A 19,378-nucleotide genomic window follows, 5' to 3' on the forward strand; every position below is an offset into this window, starting at 1 on the left:
CATAAATGTAGGTTTTATATTGTATTCTTGCTGATCTATTTAAAGGTTATGAACAAAGTAAATGTGCCGAGTCCTGTGATTTTGATGTAGAGGGTTGCTCTGCTTTTTTAAAAATATTTTATCAGAAGCAGAATATATCACCACAAGGCAGTGATATGTCATAATAACTATATTGTGCCTATATAGAAAAACTTTGATCCTGAAACCTTGTAACTATTTAGTCACTTGACTATAACGATCACCTTAAAAAGTCTTTGTAAAATTGAGGTTCTGTGTTATATCAGTACTGAAAAAGAACAGAACAACCCAATTTTTAAAAGGATATTGTACCAGCAGTTGGGTACTTTTTGGTACCTAAAGTAAACTGTTTAAATTTAGAAAGACTTTGTTCTTAGTACTTCATTCTTCAATGCACTGGAACTTGTTTCTTGGAGCCCCCATCTCACTTTCTTGCTGTTCCCTTTAATACGTGGTAAAATTCAAAAAGGGAATATACTGCAAGGCAGGGTTATGCACATTTTTAAGCGGCATAATACTGAAGCTTACAACTGGGCAGCACATTAGGGAATCTGGAGTGAGAAACGTGGGGTGGTCTGGGAGTATTATCTGTTATTTTCTTCATAACCGTTTTGGTGCATATATTTAGGTCCAAAAGTTGGTGGTGTTAGTGAAGAATAGAGAAAATTTTATTGTTGACCCAACTTGAGTGTATAATACTGCAAATTCTGTTGACTTATTTGAGAAAATTGCTAAGAAATCTGAAGATAATTACCATCAGCATATCACAAAAATACATGTTTAGGAAGACGCTGTAGTTAAAAGGTAATCTGTCACCTTAACCCTTAGTAGCAGATGACTTATTAAAATAAACAAACATACTTTCTAGATTGTTGAGATGGGTAGAAAAATGGTGCAGTGGGACTGATCGCCAGTTAAAGTTAACACCTAATTTGGTGAAGTGTTAATTTCTCCAAATTTTGTGAAGGGATGTGCCAATATGGTGTTCATTTTCATTGACTAACTGAAAAATGCCTTTGGTACGTGTTTATACCAACATTATGGGGAGGAGATAAGATGCTTTTGCAGTCATATTTTTACAAACTGTAAACTTATTTTAAACAGTTCAAGGAGCTTCACTATCAACAGTTAAATTGAAACAAGTAGTGGACATTTATATACAGGGTCAGCCAAAATGAAGTACCACATTTCTCAAGGTCATTGTGCGAGAGGCAGCCGAGTGGGTTGAGGGGGTGCAGGGGGTGACGTCCTTTGATGGGCGATCCCTTGTAGTTTTCAGTCGGCAATATGCCTTGATCTGTTGAAGCATTCTTCAAAAACAAGTCCATCATCACTTCACAACATGCCTACTGAATGCACTTCAGCATTCCTCCTAACGGTGACGCCCCAAGTTGAAAAACAATTCTTCAGTGGGTGGCTAAATTTAGACAGACGGGTACAACATTGAACATAAAATCTCCAGGTCGTCCTCGGACTGTACGAACACCTGAAAACATCCAAGCTGTAAGGGCATCAATGTTGCAGTCTCCCAGTCGTTCAGAGCACAAACATGCTTCTGTCTTCGGTATTTCCATCACGTCTTTGAGAAGGATTTTGCATGAGAGCCTTAATTTCCATCCATACAAAATGATGGTAGTACAGGATCTCACTGAGAGAGACTGGGAGAGCCGTAGAGAAGAGTTGTGTGCAAACATTCTGCAAACCATACATCGAGATGCCATCTTCATGGGGAGAAACGAGGCACATTTCCATTTGAATGGTTGTGTAAATAAGTAAAACGTCCGCTATTAGGCTGAAACCAACCCTCGTGAGCTTCATCAGAGACCCCTGCACAGTAAGCATGTTACAGTTTGGTGCACCATTACAGAATTTGGCATTCGGTCTTGGCAATAGGTCTTTACTTTTTTTATGGAGGGGGTAGCAACGGTCATCTTCACTTCAGAACATTACATTAAAATGCTAGAGAACGTTTTGTGGCCCCAACTGGAAGAGTTTTGTGGAAGATGTTTCTAGGGAAGCTGATCTCTCTGTGTACCCATGTCAGGTGGCCTTTACGTTCGCCTGGTCTCGCTTTGTACAATTTCTTCTTGTGGGACTTTTCAAGTTGAAGGACCTAAAAATCTTGAAGATCTCAAGGATGCTATTCACTACGAAATTGCCGCTGTTCCCCTTGAGATTGCAGAATGAGTCATGTGAGCATTCAGCAATCGTCTCGAAGAGTGTATCACTATTGATGGCCACCACCTTGAAGACGTTTTTAAAACACCGTGAACCAAATCTAATTTGTATAACCTTTCTTGTGTTGTAATGAGATGTATTTTATCTTGTACCGTTTTTGTAGTATAAACCTTTGAATATTTTTAATTCTTTTTGGCTCACCCTGTATAAACAAACGTCCCTGAATTTTAATGTGGATCTGTCTGGAGTGGCAGTGTTTCTAGCCATCCTGAACATGTGTAAGATCTAGTGGTGCAGGGTTTTTTGACAGCTCATAAAGACTATTTTTTTATTTCCCTACCATCTAAGAATTGGGTCCTGTGTTGCATTCAACCTCATTCTGTAAGTATTTTACAGGTTTGGGGTGCTCTTCTTTTCAGAAGAAATTTGGGAGAAGCTTGAATAGTCAGAGAAAATGCTGCTGTTGTACCTTCATCCTCGTTGTTTGGTTTCTAATCAATCCATCTTCAGATACACATTTTTGTTTTTCTTAACTGAGGTTACTAGCTGCATAACTAACTGGTCATTGACACCTATGGATTGTTTAGAATAGTAGTGTTTGTGATGTGAATGTGTAATACTTTTTATTACCTTGGTGAGCCTGTTGACAGTCTGCTGGCACAGACCTAGGGTGTCTGTATCCTGGATTCCACACATTTACAGATTTGAATGCACAAGTAATCCCCATCAGGATTGTGGGTGAACTCAAAATTGCCATTATTTACAAAGCACTTCCACGGAATAAGTAAAAGACTGTCTTGAAATGAAAGGGTTGTATTGATTTCTCCTCAAGTAATAAGCACTAATAGTGATTTACATAAACTGTGAACACTAGTATAGTAGGAATTACATATATATATTTGTTTTTCAGATTCATCATGGAGATACAACACAGTCCCAAAAATTGAATCTCAAAATGCTGATTTAGGCCGATCAAGGAGGGAGTTTGGTAAAAAGCTAGATCAGAGTTTCTCAGGCACTGGAGATTATACTCGCAGAAATGGTGTCTTATTGTCATCTACATCCACTGCTTCTGGTTAGTATAATTCTATTAGGTGTAAGTATTTGTCCTGATTATTTAACAATTATATTGGCTCTTTGGAAGTTGAAGAATGTTTGGAGTAATAGTATTTTCCTGTAAACACTTGTCAGGTTTTCAGGATAGAACAGTGGCTTCTTATGCACAAGGAGCAAGACCTAAAGAGTCATCGCTCACATCTGTTAGGGCAAATGCTTCCACTGGAAACTCCAGTTTATCATCGGACATTCAGTCTTCATTATACTCCAGGGAAATGACCAGAAGTTCCACAAGAGCTGTTAATTCTGCCTCAGGAAGAAATACAGAATTATCACAAAGAACACCTGTTTCAGATAGTAGATATGGTAGAACTTGTTCTTGGTACACTCCAGGTGGTGAAAGAAGTGCTTCCTCATCCTCATCTTCCTCCTCCTCCTCCTCCACTTCCCCTTCCTCCCCATTACCCATGGGACATCAGAGGCAGTTTAGAGAGTCAGCTGATCCTGATGGAAGGCGCACAACAAGGCAATTACTTTCTCGCCTAGCTTCAAGCATGTCTTCTACCTTCTTCTCAAGAAGATCAAGTCAGGACTCTTCAGCATCCAGGAGCACTTCATCTGTATCTGAAGATGCATCTGTTTCAAGAGTTCATGTTACTTCACCCAGCACGGAGCGCAGGAATAGTAGTCCTGACATATCTGAAAGAAGAACTTCAGATACCTCTCCCGGTCTCTCGTTTTTTAGACGCAACAGGCAAGGTTTATCCCCTGTTCATGAAACACTCAATTCAGTTTCCGATCCTGAAATTTTAACGTCAGCTTCTTCAGAAAACAGAAATTCTAATTCCTGGATATCCTCTTCACTCAGAAATCGATACACTCCTCTTTTTTCTAGAAGGAGGAGAGAGGGAAGAGATGAGACTGCACAAATGACTGGTGAATCATCTGACAGTTATGAAAGTCCTTTATATCGAGTGGGTAGGAGAGAGAGTTCTGAATACAAAGTTCCTGATGGAGAGGAAGACCCTGAATCAAATGGAGAAGCATCTTCTACTGCTCCAGCCTCTAGCACTACTGCCTCAAGTGAAGATGTTCCTAGAGTTGGAAGAAGTCTCAGGATTCCTGACTCATTCTTTCGACTAGCTATGCCATCAAACCTTGACAGTACTTTACCTGAAAATGTAATGATAACAGTGGACATTCTGGCTGGAAACAGACCTGAGGGCCAGTCACAAAATGAAAGTTCTATGGCATCAAGAGATCCAGAAAAATTAAAGAAGATTCAGGAGAGGTAAGTTTCTCTTTTAACTAAGTACATATTTTGTAGTAACATCGTTGTGAAAGAACATTTAATATTGCTTATTTTTTTTCCTTTTGTATTTTTAAAGTCTTCTGTTAGAAGATTCAGATGAAGAAGAAGGAGATCTATGCCGAATCTGTCAGATGGGTGTTGCTTCCCCGTCAAATCCTTTGATTGAGCCTTGCCGTTGCACTGGTAGTTTGCAGTATGTACATCAAGAATGCATGAAGAAATGGCTACAAGCCAAAATAAACTCAGGTAATCCTGATGTGTATGTAGTTGCTTTAGGAAGCAAGTTATTATTTGTGAATGTCTCCCTCCCTCCTCTATTCCGGTTCACACTATTTTTAAAATGAATTTCACAAGAAAAGGTCTATGAGGGGCCATTGGCTATTTATTACAAATATTGGAACTTTGCTAGATCTTATGCAGTTAACTGTTACAAAGATGCATTTTAAAGCTAAAGTTAGTGTCTTGATGGCTTTTGTGTACAGTCCTTAAACGAATACTACACAGACATAGGGTGTCCATCTCCTGAGCTGATGCACAAAAGATTGGTAATTCGACAACATGCGGCTCCTGGAAGCCAGATTTACAGATAGGTCCGTAAATATTTGGACAGAGACAACTTTTTTTCTAATTTTGGTTCTGTACATTACCACAATGAATTTTAAATGACACAACTCAGATGCAGTTGAAATGCAGACTTTCAGCTTTAATTCAGTGGGTTGAACAAAACGATTGCATAAAAATGTGAGGCAACTAAAGCATTTTTTTTTACACAATCCCTTCATTTCAGGGGCACAAAAGTAATTGGACAATTGACTCGAAGGCTATTTCATGGGCAGGTGTGTTCAAGTCCATCGTAATGTCCTTATCATTTAAGCAGATTTAAGGCCTGGAGTTGATTTGAGGTGTGGTGCTTGCATGTGGAAGATTTTGCTGTGAACAGACAACATGCAGTCAAAGGAGCTCTCCATGCAGCTGAAAGAAGTCATCCTTAAGCTGCGAAAACAGAAAAAACCCATCCGAGAAATTGCTACAATATTACGAGTGGCAAAATCTACAGTTTGGTACATCCTGAGAAAGAAAGCAACGCAAAAAAACTTGGACGTCCACGGAAGACAACAGTGGTGGATGATCGCAGAATCATTTTCATGGTGAAGAGAAACCCCTTCACAACAGCCAACCAAATGAACAACACTCTCTAGGGGGTCGGCGTATCGATATCCAAGTCTACCATAAAGAGAAGACTGCATGAAAGTAAATACAGAGAGTGCACTGCAAGGTGCAAGCCACTCATAGGCCTCAAGAATAGAAAGGCTAGATTGGACTTTGCTAAAGAACATCTAAAAAAAGCAAGCACAGTTCTGGAAAAACATTCATTGGACAGATGAAACCAAGATGAACCTCTACCAGAATGATGGCAAGAAGAAAGTATGGAGAAGGCGTGGAACAGCACATTATCCAAAGCATACCACATCATCTGTAAAACACGTGGAGTCAGGCAGTGTGATGGCTTGGGCGTGCATGGCTGCCAGTGGCACTGGGACACTAGTGTTTATTGATGATGTGACACAGGACAGAAGCAGCCGAATGAATTCTAAGATGTTCAGAGACATACTGTCTGCTCAAATCCAGTTAAATGCAGTCAAATTGATTGAGCGACGTTTCATGATCCAGATGGACAATGACCCAAAACATACAGCCAAAGCAACCCAGGAGTTTATTAAAGCAAAGAAGTGGAAAATTCTTGAATGGCCAAGTCAGTCACCTGATCTTAACCCAACTGAGCGTGCATTTCACTTGTTGAAGACTAAACTTCAGACAGAAAGGCCCACAAACAAACAGCAACTGAAAGTCGCTGCAGTAAAGGCCTGGCAGAGCATTAAAAAGGAGGAAACCCAGCATGTGGTGATGTCCGTGAGTTCAAGACTTCAGGCAGTCATTCCCAGCAAAGGGTTTTTAACCAAGTATTAGAAATGAATATTTTATTTCCAGATATTTAATTTGCCCAATTACTTTTGAGTCCCTGAAATAAAGGGATTGTGTTAAAAAAATGCTTTAGTTGCCTCACATTTTTATGTAATCGTTTTGTTCAACCCACTGAATTAAAGCTGAAAGTCTGCACTTCATCTGCATCTGAGTTGTTTCATTTAAAATCCATTGTGGTAACGTACAGAACCAAAATTAGAAAAAAGTTGTCTCTGTCCAAATATTTACGGACCTAACTGTATTTCAGGTCCCTTTTATTACTTTTTGTTAATTCTGTTTTATGAAGATATGCAGAGAGTTTAGTATTAAAGACAATGTTCCCTAAGATGACTCTCCATGTCCTGTCTATGCTGATAAAAAAAAAAAAAATGACAAGCTCATTAGGCAATCTGGCCATTTAGTGAAATAGGAGGGATTGGCAGCAGGATTGTTGCCTTTTAAGGACTGTTGCCATGAGCAAAAAAAAATTCAGTTACTGCACAACAGTAAGGTGTACTTAGAATAATGTATCTTTATGTAGTCATCAGAAATTTCTACACATTAATGAATACATTTTCGAGTGTGTCCTATAAAGTGGCATGCTTATTTAAATTATTCAGGTACATTCCTTTCATTCTTTCATGCAAAAAGTTACTCCGATAAAGTGTAAATTGCTCATAACTGGATTTTTTTTTTTTTCCGATTGTGTAGGCATTTGCATGGTTGCATTATTGTCTAAAATTGGAGTCACATTTTGAAATTGTTAAAGTGATTACTGGTCATAAAAATGTTTAATTTGTTAACAAATAATGCTGTCCTTCCTTAAATTCATTGATGATTAAATGAGCCTCACTCCGAGGCACCGGGTGCAAAGCAGAAATCAAAACCAGGCATACAGTTAGTTGTCAGAAAGATGAAAATAACAGAAGAAATTAAAGAGAAAAATTAAAATGCTACACCGCTGTTTCAAGAGTATGTTACAACCTTCAAAAAGAGAATGTCAGCAAGAAGAAGAGAATACTTAGGCTTCCCACCACTTTATGAGTTAAGGAGTTTGATTTGAATTGGATTGTGTGACTTGCGATTGATACAATACTGTAAAACGTTATGAATCCAAAACTTAAAAGTTGTGTTCATGTGCAGTTCCATTAGATCTTTGGCCAACAGCAGGCTACCAGCAATGGGTTTCCTTAAAAAATAGAGCATCTTCATTTCCACGCCTTTCATCTTATTTCTGTTTCTTTGTCTATGCAGTTTTAATTTCAGCTTTGCTTTCTTTTAACAAAATACTCATTTCAGTTTTCCATTAACAGTAACTTTTGTCAACTCGCACCATCTATAAAGCTGAATTTTTGTTTATTGAACTTTTTTTTTTTTTTCCAGCTTACAAACTCCACTGTTAATATTCAGAGTATAAAGAGTCTTCTTCTTTATCACTCCTTATTCATAGCTGCTCTCTCCTTGTATCACAGATGATAGCATTAATTCAAACTGTTTGACAGATCTTCAATGCATCGTATCAAAACTCTGCCTTCACTCTCCTTGCTTGTACTACCCTTCTGCCAAAATGTTAAGCAGTCCCTTTGAATACTCTAAATTATTGCCAATATCTTCTTAATGCTTAAGCTGAATTACTTGTGTGTGAACTGAACTGCAGATTGTTATTCATAAGTCGTTCTTCCAGATGAGACTTGTTTTATTTGAACTTGCTCTGCAGCGGGTAATAATCGTCGTCTTTGTTATTCAACCGCTTTTTTCTTGGGCCACTTCAGTCTGGGGAACAACAACAACTTTTTGATGAAATGATTGGATTTGGATCTGAGTTTTCTGTTTGGAGTAGAACTCTTTATTCCTCTTTTTCTGGTCTCCAAAGTCTTATCTCCTTCTGCTTTGGACTGCACAAGGGTGCCAGACAAGGCTGCCCACTACCCCCTCTGTTATTTAGTCTTGCTCAAGCCTTGAACTGAATATATCTTAACCAGTCTCAGCATAGCATAACTTGGTAGGCTCTCCATTTTTAACTTACAGTATTAAAGAACTAAGAATTTATAATGGACGGTGGTAATACACAGACTTTCATTGCTTTAAATTGCCCAGAATATGAAATGAATAGAAGTGAGTTAACCGTGTTGGGACAGCTCAGTCACTACACTGAAGATTATTAACAGCTGAAGTGTTTGCTTATACTTTTGTTTTTGAAGGGTCAAGCTTGGAAGCCATAACAACCTGTGAACTCTGTAAAGAGAAGCTCCATTTAAATATCGAAAACTTTGATATTGATGAACTGTACAGAACACGTGCAAATGAAAGGGTAGGCTCTTTTCCCCTTCATATCTCTATTTTGTGTCATTTTCGATGTAATGGTTATTTTATGATATTTGGTTTTGATGTTGTTCTCACTGTGTGTGTTTTTTTAATGGATATAAAGTATATTTTATAGATTTTCTTTTTTTATTCAAGTTGCATTACAAGCAAAAATGGAAGTTGTTAGGAAAACATTCCAGTAATTGTAACTAGGGAAGGACGATGTGACCTCAAACGGAGAACACGATAGTTTCTATAATCCCGATGATACTGGATTGTAGTATCAGATAAATAAGCCCTTCAAAGTTAATAAAAAATTACAGAAATAAACATGCTGAGACATTGCTTGCAGATTAAAAAATGTTATTGTGTAAATGCCTTTTGATGAACCTGAGATGGAACAGTATAAACATGACTCACAACTTCACCATATTTAAATTAAAAAGTCATTGGGTTGTTCTAAAAATCTAAATAATTACAGCTATACTTCTTGATTAGAAAATGTACAAAAAAATCTCTTTGAAAATAGTTGCTAATTTTAATGATTGCAGAACACTTAATTATAAATTGCCTTAAACACTGGAACATCTTCATTTTTTTTTAGTGTACAGCTTCAACCTGTTGTTTGTATATTTTACATACATCTATTAGGTTATGAAAATATCCAGTTTTCTTTTTAACTCTGGATTATTTATAAAATAATCTCTTTTTAAAAGACAGAATGTGGTTTCTGTCTGTGTTCTATATTTAATTCATTAATCATAAATGAAGCAATTCAAAGCATGTCCTATTTGGATGTTCGGTTAGACAACACATTTTGTGTGCATTGATTGAATTCTCTGCCGTGTGGAATATTGAGTTCTGTTTCTAACGAGCGTTTTTTTTTGGCCATTTAAATTTACCAATATCAATGTGTAGTCTCTGTCCAAAATGACCCGTGCGCTCCCATTTCTGCTTTTTCCTTACCTTATGATCCCGATGGGCATAAAATCCATTACTGCGAACAGCAATATTAGGAAAATGTTTAGTAGAATAGGGCTGATACCACCAGAGGAAAGTCTTGGTGGAATTCTTAAGTTTTGCTAAAAAAAAAATCTGTTTTCAGCCCTCAGTGCCACATCACCTCAGCGCTGTAAACTATTTGAAAATGTTTTATCCTGCTTCAGACAAACCATACAAAAAATGTGCATCAGAAAGGAAGGAGAAGAAAGTGTCATTGGACCCTAATGCTGCTTGCCGTTCAATCACTTGGAAGAAGGCGCGCTGTTAATGTCCGTACTCTTTCTCTCTCATGTTTTTTAGGCCGAGTATGAATTCATCAGCTGTGGGCTCTACCTTGTTGTCCTGCTTCATTTATGTGAGCAGCGGTTTTCAGACATGTTGGGAGCAGCCAATGAGGCAAGTGCTCATGCTGGGGTAAGGATTTGATTCTTTTCATTCTGTAATGTGCTGCTGCTATTTTAATGAATTTAAAGTTTGAAAAGACTTCCTCATTTAAAATGGACTTGTATCCCAATTTGGTCAGCATGCAGTATAAATAGTCCATTCAGAGAAAAACAAAGCTTTCTAGAACAATGCACAGCAGACATTTGGGGGGCAAAAAGCAAAGCAGACTTTGCTGCAGCAGGTGGCTCTGTGGTCCTTAATGTTCAGAGCAGCTCATCCAGAGTGGCATTGCTTTGTCAGGTCGATTTTCTTTTGTGCATAACCTGCCTTACAAGAAGGAGCTGCAAACCAGGCAGAGCGTTTGGCCTCACGGTCACCTTCTGCGTCCTGTCTGTCTGTCTGTCTAATTTCTTATATAAACATTGGCTCCCCCATTTAGTTTGTTGGTATGAGGATGAACTGTGGTAGACATGTTGGACGGAAGTACTAACATAATGATAACATAATGATGGTTTCAAATTAAGTAGAACGGGCACAGATTCAAAGATCAGTGCTAATAAATTATTTTTAATTTTTATAAATGTGTTTTTTGTCTAAATGTGCGAATTCTGTGAAATAGTTTAGTAGCGTTAGAGAAATAATTTCCCATAATTTGACATTGTGTTGACTGAAAAATGTCCTTATTTCAGATGAATGCTGTTTAGGCAAAGCATTTTGATATTTTGCTAAATTGTGCATTTTTCTTTACTTAGTTTATCAACCTCGCAAGGACTCTTCATGAGCACATGGATGATCTTGAAAGTATGTGCTTTATGTTAAGTGCTTTAATGTGTGGGACTGCTGGGGTGGAGGAGTTGAGCAGAAATGTGCCTGGTACTCGAGGATTAAAGCCACAAATTGTGCAGAATGTTGTAAATGTGGACAGTAAATGCTGGTCTTTATTTTAATGTCCTCGCAGGTTGTTGAGTTTTCTGCTTTAGGTTTTTTTTTTTTTTTTTAATTGCTCTAAATATTAGGTCCTTAATTCAGAAATGTGCTTTTGTGTGGGCAAATGTTAACTATGTATGTAATACTTTGGAATTCATGCACTGTAGACAAGTAATGATACAGTAATAAATTAAAGACAGACCCTCTAGTGGAGCATAAATCAAGACAGTTCAAGCTGCACAGCGAGTGCAGGCCTAAAATCAAATAAAACACTACTTTGTGTAATTGTTACAAAACATGAATGCACACTCATTGAGCAAATTATTGGAATTGCCTACTTACCCATGCAGTCGTGTGATCGGCCAAAGCTGTGGCAGCAGTGCAGTGCATAAAGTCGTACAGACACGGATCAGGAGCTTCAGGTAATCTTCACATCAACCACCAAAATGGGAATTAAATGAGTTCTCCGTCAAAATCGACCGTGCCAGACAAGCAGGTTGGAGGGTTTCTGTAACTATTGATCTTCTGAGATTTTTCACACACAAGAGTGTCTAATGTTTACACAAAATGGTGCAGAAACGCCCAAGGGAGTGGCAGTTCTGTGAACACACTCGCTAACGGTAACTCTGATAACCACCGTGATGAGCAGAAAAGCATCTCTGAATGAACAACCCGTTGAACCTTGAGGTTGATGGACTGCAATAGCAGAAATCCATGTCGGGTTGCCCTCCTGTCGGCTACGAGCAGAAAGCTGAAATATCCGTGAAGACACAGGCTGACCATAAGGGACCGTGGAACACTGGGAAAGAGTGGCCTGGTCTGCTGAGTCTGTCTGTGCTGAGGCACACCGATGGCACCGTAGGTCAGAGTTTGGCACCAACACCTGCCTTCTGTCAACAGTTGTGCCTTGTGGTGGTGTGCAGTAATGGGGTAGGGAATGTGTTCTTAGCATTCAGGGGGTCCTTTACTACACCACGGCCCTTCAAGGCTGTAATTTATCTGTCTCCCACCCAATGGCTACTTGTCACAAAGCCACAGTGACTGCAGATGTGTTTCATGAACAGGATAAACGCGGGGTTTTCAAACTGTGGCTTCAGGTTTTTGTTTCAACAGGGTTCATAATCGGTGACCCCTAATAACGCTGATCTCATTTACTTGGCTGCTATTGTTGTAGATTCTGAGAAGCACAGCAGCCTGATTTTTACATTTAAGACATTTACAAATACTTCTCTATTTTGCCCTTTCTCTGTGCAGTTTGCTCCCTTCATTGTATCTTAATGACAAAAAGGAGCATTGCAGACACCCAGGAAATGCTGAATAACGAAAGGCTGCAACTACTTTAGCGTCAGACCCACTAATTAGTAAATCATCGATTGATTAAACTATTGGAACACCTACAAAAGCAGGATGAAAATTAAGATGAAAATATTCTTAAAAAGAAAAAATACATTATTCCCATAACTGCTTAGTACATTTTAAGATTTTTTTTATTAAAATCACAACATTTCATACAAATCAATTTTTTACAAAAATAGGATCGAAAACAAATCAACCCCCACCTCTGAGAGAGAGAGAGAGAGCCTGGCCAGCAGAGTATAACTTAAAGTTAGTAACAATAAGTAAATAATGAATTAATAAGTGAATAAAGATAAATGAAGAAGAAAAGGAAAAAAAGGGAGAGAATCTGCTTCCTCAGAGCTTTAAAAGCTTTTTGTAAAATGTTATTGATCAGATCCTGCCCGGTTTTGAAAAAGTTCTGCACAGATCCTCTAAGTGAGAATTAGATTTTTTCCAAAAAAAGAGATGAGATTGAATTCTTCTAGTTGAGCAAGATAAGTCTTTGTGCCAGTAGTGTAGTAAAGGCAATCCGTTTGTTTGTCCTTCTCTGTTTTAAGCCCCTCTGTGAGCCCACCAAACACAGCTCTTCGTGGATTAGGAGGGATTGTGACACCAAGGCTGTCTGAAAGGCATTTAAAGATTTTGGTCCAGAATGATGAAGATTTGGTGCAGGCCCAGAACTTGTGACCCAGTGAGGCTGGAGCTCAGTTGCAACATTCGCAGGTTGGATCCTGCCCTGGAAACATCTTGAACAGTGTTTAGCAACACAGATGTGCTTGATATATCATTTTGAGTTGAATATTTGTATACTTTGTGCATGTGAAGCTCGAGTGAATTCTCTGCATTGCTACTTTCCTGAGATGTTGAGTGAGAGATCCTTTTCCCATTGCCCTCTTGGATCTTTGAAAGGGAGGGACTGTAAAATGTTTTTAAAAATTACAAAAATGCTGCCCGAGTCCTCAAGACTGATCAATATTTTTTCCGACATAGAGGTAGAGGTTTTTAATCAAACTTAGTTTTCTAATTTCTATATTGTTCCCAAAACACAGAATCTGGAAAATAATTCAGTTAACTAGCCCAGGATTTCAATTAAAAACAGAAGCTGGTTGGAGTAAAAACCTGCAGCCACAGGGGTCCTCAGGACTGAGTCAGAGAGCCCCTGTTGTGTTCAGTGACCAAATCCAAAGTTGCAGAAATTCTGTGATACAATTATGTCTGCACAGCTAGAATCTCAAAGGAGTGTTTCCAGCATCTAGCAGACCTTGCGCCACTTGAGGCCATTTTAAGAGCTGAAGGAGGCCTCTACACAGGTGACTACGGATTTGCTCAGTGACTGTGTGTTCATACAAGTGAAGGTTTGAGCAATGTCTTATCATATCTGCTTCACAGCACACACAAAGGGCCTGAGAAAATGATGATTGAAATGGCGGAATGTAAACCTGCAACCCCGAATTACAAAAGTTCAAAAATGAAATGCCACCCCACACCAGGCCTTGCTGTTATCACTGTCATGGTATGTGGACACTCTTACTGTTACAGGATGTTATTTTTCTTACCTGCTCCCTTTCCTAATTTTTAAAGGCTCTTATGAAGAATCGGAAGAGGAGGCTGACAGCCGACCATCTTTTGATTTTGACGAAGAGGAGGAAGAGGGAGAATACTGAAAGAAGTGATAAGATTTTCAACTCACCGTTACCTGCCAGTTTTCAACTAATTATGACAAAGCTATGTATCAAGTGTTAAATTGGCAACAGTGCTTTTTGTTTATTCAGATATTTTGATTTAAAATATTAATTTAAGATATTCTAACTTTTCTTCTTTTGACTAACTGCAGGACTGGTTTTTAAGCTAATGCTCCAAGGTATTTATCTTGAAAGCTGTTAGCGGATGATCGCCAGCAGTACTCATTTGAAACTCAGTTGCTTGTTAACTTTTTCTTTCTTTTGCTTTGCGAGCTTCAACTTTGTTTCATGTCAATTATGACGACTGCATTTTTTGATTCATTTGATTCTGTAATTTTGGGTTTTGCTTTGGAGCCGTTTTGTGCAATGAATGCTTCTGACGACTTGCACACTCTGGGCGTGAAGAGGCCGCTGCCTACTGCCCTTCTCTTGCTGTGCCTGGAGGGCTCACGTAATCCTACTGGTGCAGAGCAATCAAGCCTAGGAACGAACGAACGAACACACACGCGTATCTTTTTCAATGATTTCTAAAGAAAATGCCTTATTTACTAAAGGTATTGTTAAAGATGTAATTTGGCACTAGTGTACAACTTTTTTCCTAAGCTGCAAACCTTTAAAAGCAGTTTTAAACAAATTTGTTTTTTTTTTTTAAATATTTTTAAAATTGTATCCTGCATGGCCACTGACTGTACAAAACACGATTTTTTTGGTTTTTGTGTAGCTGGTTTAGAAAGATGCATTGTTGATGTACGATTATACTCATGTGCTGAAATATCCAAGGAGATAATGACCCCCCCACACGCTGCAGATGGGGTGCAATGGTGGGCTAAAGTGCTGCACCGATCTGAATTTAATGAGTCCGAGATACTAAGATGTTTGTATTTGGATTGATATTAAGATTTGATTTAAAATGTACCAAAATAATAAAATGTTGTTGAATAATTCTTGCATATTTTGAAGACTTGTGATTTTATTTTGATCATATAGATAGTTTACTGTCTAATGTCTGAGCCAATAGGACACTTCATATCCTCCTCTAGAAAGTGAACAGTAACTGTGTGGATCAAAGCGCCTCACAAAATGCAAAAGATGGCCTGTTGGGTAATCGTAGGGTAACAGCTGCCATATTCCTTTAAATGTGCCATACAGTACAAAGAACACTGTGCCAAGGTCCTGTGCTATGCACACAATATTATCTTTAAATCCAACAGCCTGTAGGCACAGAGTGTGTGTGTGTGTATATATATATATATATATATATAAATATATATATATAAATATAGTTGTGCTATACATTTTCATGAAGAACTTATTCAAGATCAACTGTAAAAGGTCTGATTGCATTTTTTGTCTTTAGATGTAATTGACATTCTTGAGCAAAGCCAAGGAGAGCTTGTTCAGTGCAGTTGAACTTTGTGAAGGTTTCATTCACACAAACTGGTAATCTTGGGACAAGTTTGCTTACTGTGTGGTTAGGTGGGCTACTTTTACGTATGTACTTGAGATGGCGTCAGCACTTGTAGTAGAGATGGAACGGGGGATCACTAAAATGAACAAAGTGTTGCCAGTGGCTTCCAAAGCACATTCATTGTGTAGTCCATGCAAGATGCTCAACAACTAATACCGTGTGGAATCCACTTTCTGGACAACAGAGTAGTTTAACACATAAACAAGGTAATGGAGGAAAAACGGGTTAACCATCAAAATGAATAATTTGAGCAACAGGAAGTGGTTTAGGCATCAGTCCATTATTATAATGTGTAGTTTGACATCCCAGATTATAACCAGCAGATGACCAGCGTGCCGTCCTGTTAGGTCTTTGCTGTAGATCACGTTTGGAACAATGGCTTGAAAATCAGTTGGGGGTCCCAAATTCATTTTGTATCACGGTGTGATATTTGCACAACAGAATGCACATCTTATTAGTTTGTTTTTGTCAGTTATTAAAATAAATCGCCTCCAAGTGTTATGCATGTTGAAAGTTGTCATTTCTCTTGAACCCTTTTAAGTGAGCAGCTCAGCCTAACTTAAGAATGAACGATAGTGCCCGCTGAATGTGCGAGTTGTGTGATGGGGAGTGACGAGACTGTGACACAGCTTACCTGAAGACAACGGCAAAGCAACAATCGATTGGACCAAAAGTAAACTTGCTTGAGGTCTGCTAATATTGAGCTGTTGATATTAAGGCTCCTAAGATGCGACCCCCCATTTATTTTCCCCAGAGCCGTAACCCTCGTAGCCCATGCCCACAGTACAGCGGCTCTGCCTCACTAGTCAGCTTCACAACTTTGGGATATGGGAGGAATTGGCAGTCCACAGAAAACTCCACATCCTGTCTGTGATGTAAACGCGGGATGCTGGAGCTGGTTGCCCTGCCCATTGTGTGGTGCCCACCCTGACCACCGTTCCTCTGCACACTTTATTTGCCCGTAAATCACATTATACAACAAGGAGGTGTAAAACTGGTCACACACATAATATATGCTTTAATTTCTCTTAACAGGAGAGCTCCCTGGCGCTTATTCATTTGGTTAATGTCTAAATGACAGACGTTTCAACAAGATGGTAGGTTAATTTTGGCAAAATCAGCAGAGAAAATCATTCCACACACTCAGATGTTTTAGTAGAGTATTTTAAAAACTTCTGAATTAAAAGCTACCTAATGTTTAAACAATATATACTTTTATTTACAGTATTATTCTGTAGACAATTGTTGGTATACTAAAACTATAACAAGCCAACAGTCCAATAATAAAAATACATTTTGCATTTATTAATTGTAGAAGTGTTCCAGGCTAATGTATACAACATAAAAAAAAAAAAAAAAAATTATACTTTGACAAAATAGGCACTTAACACTTGCAGTAAAATTTAGATAAATGCAATGCTGGAATACACTGGACATTACATTCAGAGATTTTGTTTCCTGAAAGCGACCGAGCGACAGCTTCAGATTGTCAGTGTCATGTCGGAGATCCCTCAGCGATGCTGACGTGTTACATTACTGCAGTTAAACTTGTGTAGAGAATTGGCTGATTTCTGGTTGTACTCCACATTTGATATTTCAGTGTCCAACAATAGTTAGCCAACATCGGTTGATTCCACTTGTCTTAATACGACTTTTCGATCATGGCAGTGTTCTTGTGAACACCAAGTTGGTAATTCGACTGCACAAAGATTAGCAGGGACGTCTCAAGTGTGACTCTGTGTGTGTCTGTCTGTCTGTCTGTCTGGATGTAGTTTGGTGCTCTGTCCTTGTCGAGAAAATTCTCAACATCCTTGACTGCCTTCCATGCAATATATGCACTCAGAATCACGACATGTCTGACTTGTGGACTAACAAAAATGTCTTCCTTAATCTTGACATCAGTTTTTCATGGAAACCTCTGTCTCAATTACTGAAATACTTCACCTTCCTTGTTCAGCAAGAGAGGGCAAAAATGTTTGTCAGGTTGGTTTATGTGCCACACATCTCTGCCCTGGCACCAAACGTTCATGGACTGGCCAGTTCTCATTAATGTAATGAGACCCTTTAACACAGCTGTCCCACTCATGGCAGTAGCTGTTTGACCCATTATTGTACTGTATGCATATGTAATATGAGAAGAAATCACAATAAAACATTATATGGCAAAAAAAAAAAAATGCAAACGTGATTTTTGTGATTAGCAGGCCAAAATCCTTAAGATGCACCCTCAAGTGTTCAGGAAGCAAAATCATAGCTGTCCCATATTAAAAGCAAATGGATAACAAGATAAGAATATAAATCAACAATTGTTTTAATTTGGAACACCAATTAATTCTCTGTCCATTACCTCCACCCAGGGTCAGACTGGCACCTCCTAGGAAGCAGTCTTGTGAATGTCACAACAACTTGGTGTACAGTGGGCTACTCGGACTCCGGCCCCCAACAAAGAGCACTTTGTTTAAGAAAAAGAAAAAAAAAAAAAAAAGAAGGTCAGACATCCCATTATAAAAATGCACTGAGGCCACAGAATTTTTAAGCTGTGTGGAAAAAAAGACTCAGCCTTGAATATCATCATGCAGAATACTCCTTTTCCTCGGCATCCACCAACACAGTTTCATCAGAATACGAAGGCGCCAGAGGTGGATGATACTCTATGGACGTGAAGAGAGTCCCTCCGTTGTGTTTTTTCTGATACAGGAACCAAACAACAGTGGAAAGAACTAGAATAGTGACCACACTCAGGATGACCAGAGCCGAAAATAGAACCTTGTTTTCTGAAAATGAAAGAATAGCACAATTAGAAATGCGCAGTGACTTTTTTTGTTTTACTGTTTATTTAACATACTGGATGGGTCAAGTTATGAATTAAGCCAGCAAACAAAATACAATTCCAGGAAGAATCTGTGAAGTTTCACATTTGGCTGGAATTGAAACAGCAGCACTAGCTCTAAAGACGGCCATTGTTTCAGAACGACACTCTTGAAAAGTATCTTAAAAGATTAAAGGAAAATGCAGCCATTGATGAGGAAACAACGCTACTTACTGCTGCCGGGCTTTTCTTCTACAAGTTCTGCAAAAACAAAAATACCACATTTATTGTGAAATGCCTTTTTAAACCTCATTTGTGTAGCACAAAAACTTGCATATACTGTTTTAATAAGGCGTATTCTTTGAGGTTACTAAAAAAAAAAAAAAAAGCATGGAAGTAGTCCATTTTATTTTTCACATTTTTGTTCAGAGTGAACACTGAAAGTGGTGCCGTGAACTGTGCGTGTAATTTAACCAAACCAGGTTTAAGAGTCAAAAGCCAGTGAGCACTAGAAGCACCAGCTCTCCATTTAAAAGATGGACAAGTAATAGAAATGACTTCAAGTATTTGGAATGGCTGCATGTTAATGATTGCTGGGATAGGCTCCTGCTGCCCTGCCCTGCGCTGGATGGATGGATAGATGGAGAAAACGGCCAGTTGGAGATGTTGAAATGTTAAAACAATTTTATAGACCGTGTGTCTATACCATACACATTGAAAAATGATTTAAAGGAGTCCAAGCAGTACTTACTGATAAAAGGTAAACGTCTCCAAGTGCATTTTGGATTCTGCAATGGGTGGGTTATCAACTGGCATCAACTCAACTCTATCACTGTACTGTACTTAAAGATTTGCACGTTTCATATGGAACAGTCAGCTTTTTTTCTGTAATATTTTTGTTCAAAGCTTACATGATGAACAGGACGAAGAGGGTCCAT

The 19,378-nt window shown here is 38.5% G+C and overlaps 2 protein-coding genes across 3 annotated transcripts in view; one reads left to right on the forward strand and one right to left on the reverse strand.

Annotated features, from left to right (window-relative positions):
- The window catches only part of marchf7 (membrane-associated ring finger (C3HC4) 7), a 35,679-nt gene extending 20,566 nt beyond the window's left edge, over window positions 1-15,113 (forward strand). For both annotated transcript variants that reach the window (XM_039757474.1, XM_039757473.1), the window contains exons 5-11: window positions 3,107-3,271; window positions 3,388-4,543; window positions 4,641-4,810; window positions 8,728-8,837; window positions 10,133-10,246; window positions 10,969-11,017; window positions 14,063-15,113. In XM_039757474.1, the coding sequence (XP_039613408.1) occupies window positions 3,107-3,271; window positions 3,388-4,543; window positions 4,641-4,810; window positions 8,728-8,837; window positions 10,133-10,246; window positions 10,969-11,017; window positions 14,063-14,145 (1,847 nt within the window). In that variant the 3' untranslated portion in view covers window positions 14,146-15,113. The remainder of the gene's footprint in view (window positions 1-3,106; window positions 3,272-3,387; window positions 4,544-4,640; window positions 4,811-8,727; window positions 8,838-10,132; window positions 10,247-10,968; window positions 11,018-14,062) is intronic.
- Window positions 15,114-16,629: 1,516 nt separating this feature from the next.
- Window positions 16,630-19,378, reverse strand: part of cd302 (CD302 molecule) — a 35,836-nt gene continuing 33,087 nt past the window's right edge. The window contains exons 5-6 of the mRNA XM_039757479.1: window positions 18,675-18,701; window positions 16,630-18,405 (exon numbers count right to left, since the gene is read on the reverse strand). Of these exons, the coding sequence (XP_039613413.1) occupies window positions 18,203-18,405; window positions 18,675-18,701 (230 nt within the window). The 3' untranslated portion in view covers window positions 16,630-18,202. The remainder of the gene's footprint in view (window positions 18,406-18,674; window positions 18,702-19,378) is intronic.

The sequence above is a fragment of the Polypterus senegalus genome, chromosome 6 (assembly GCF_016835505.1).
Source record: "Polypterus senegalus isolate Bchr_013 chromosome 6, ASM1683550v1, whole genome shotgun sequence".
In the NCBI taxonomy this organism is placed as follows: domain Eukaryota; kingdom Metazoa; phylum Chordata; class Cladistia; order Polypteriformes; family Polypteridae; genus Polypterus; species Polypterus senegalus.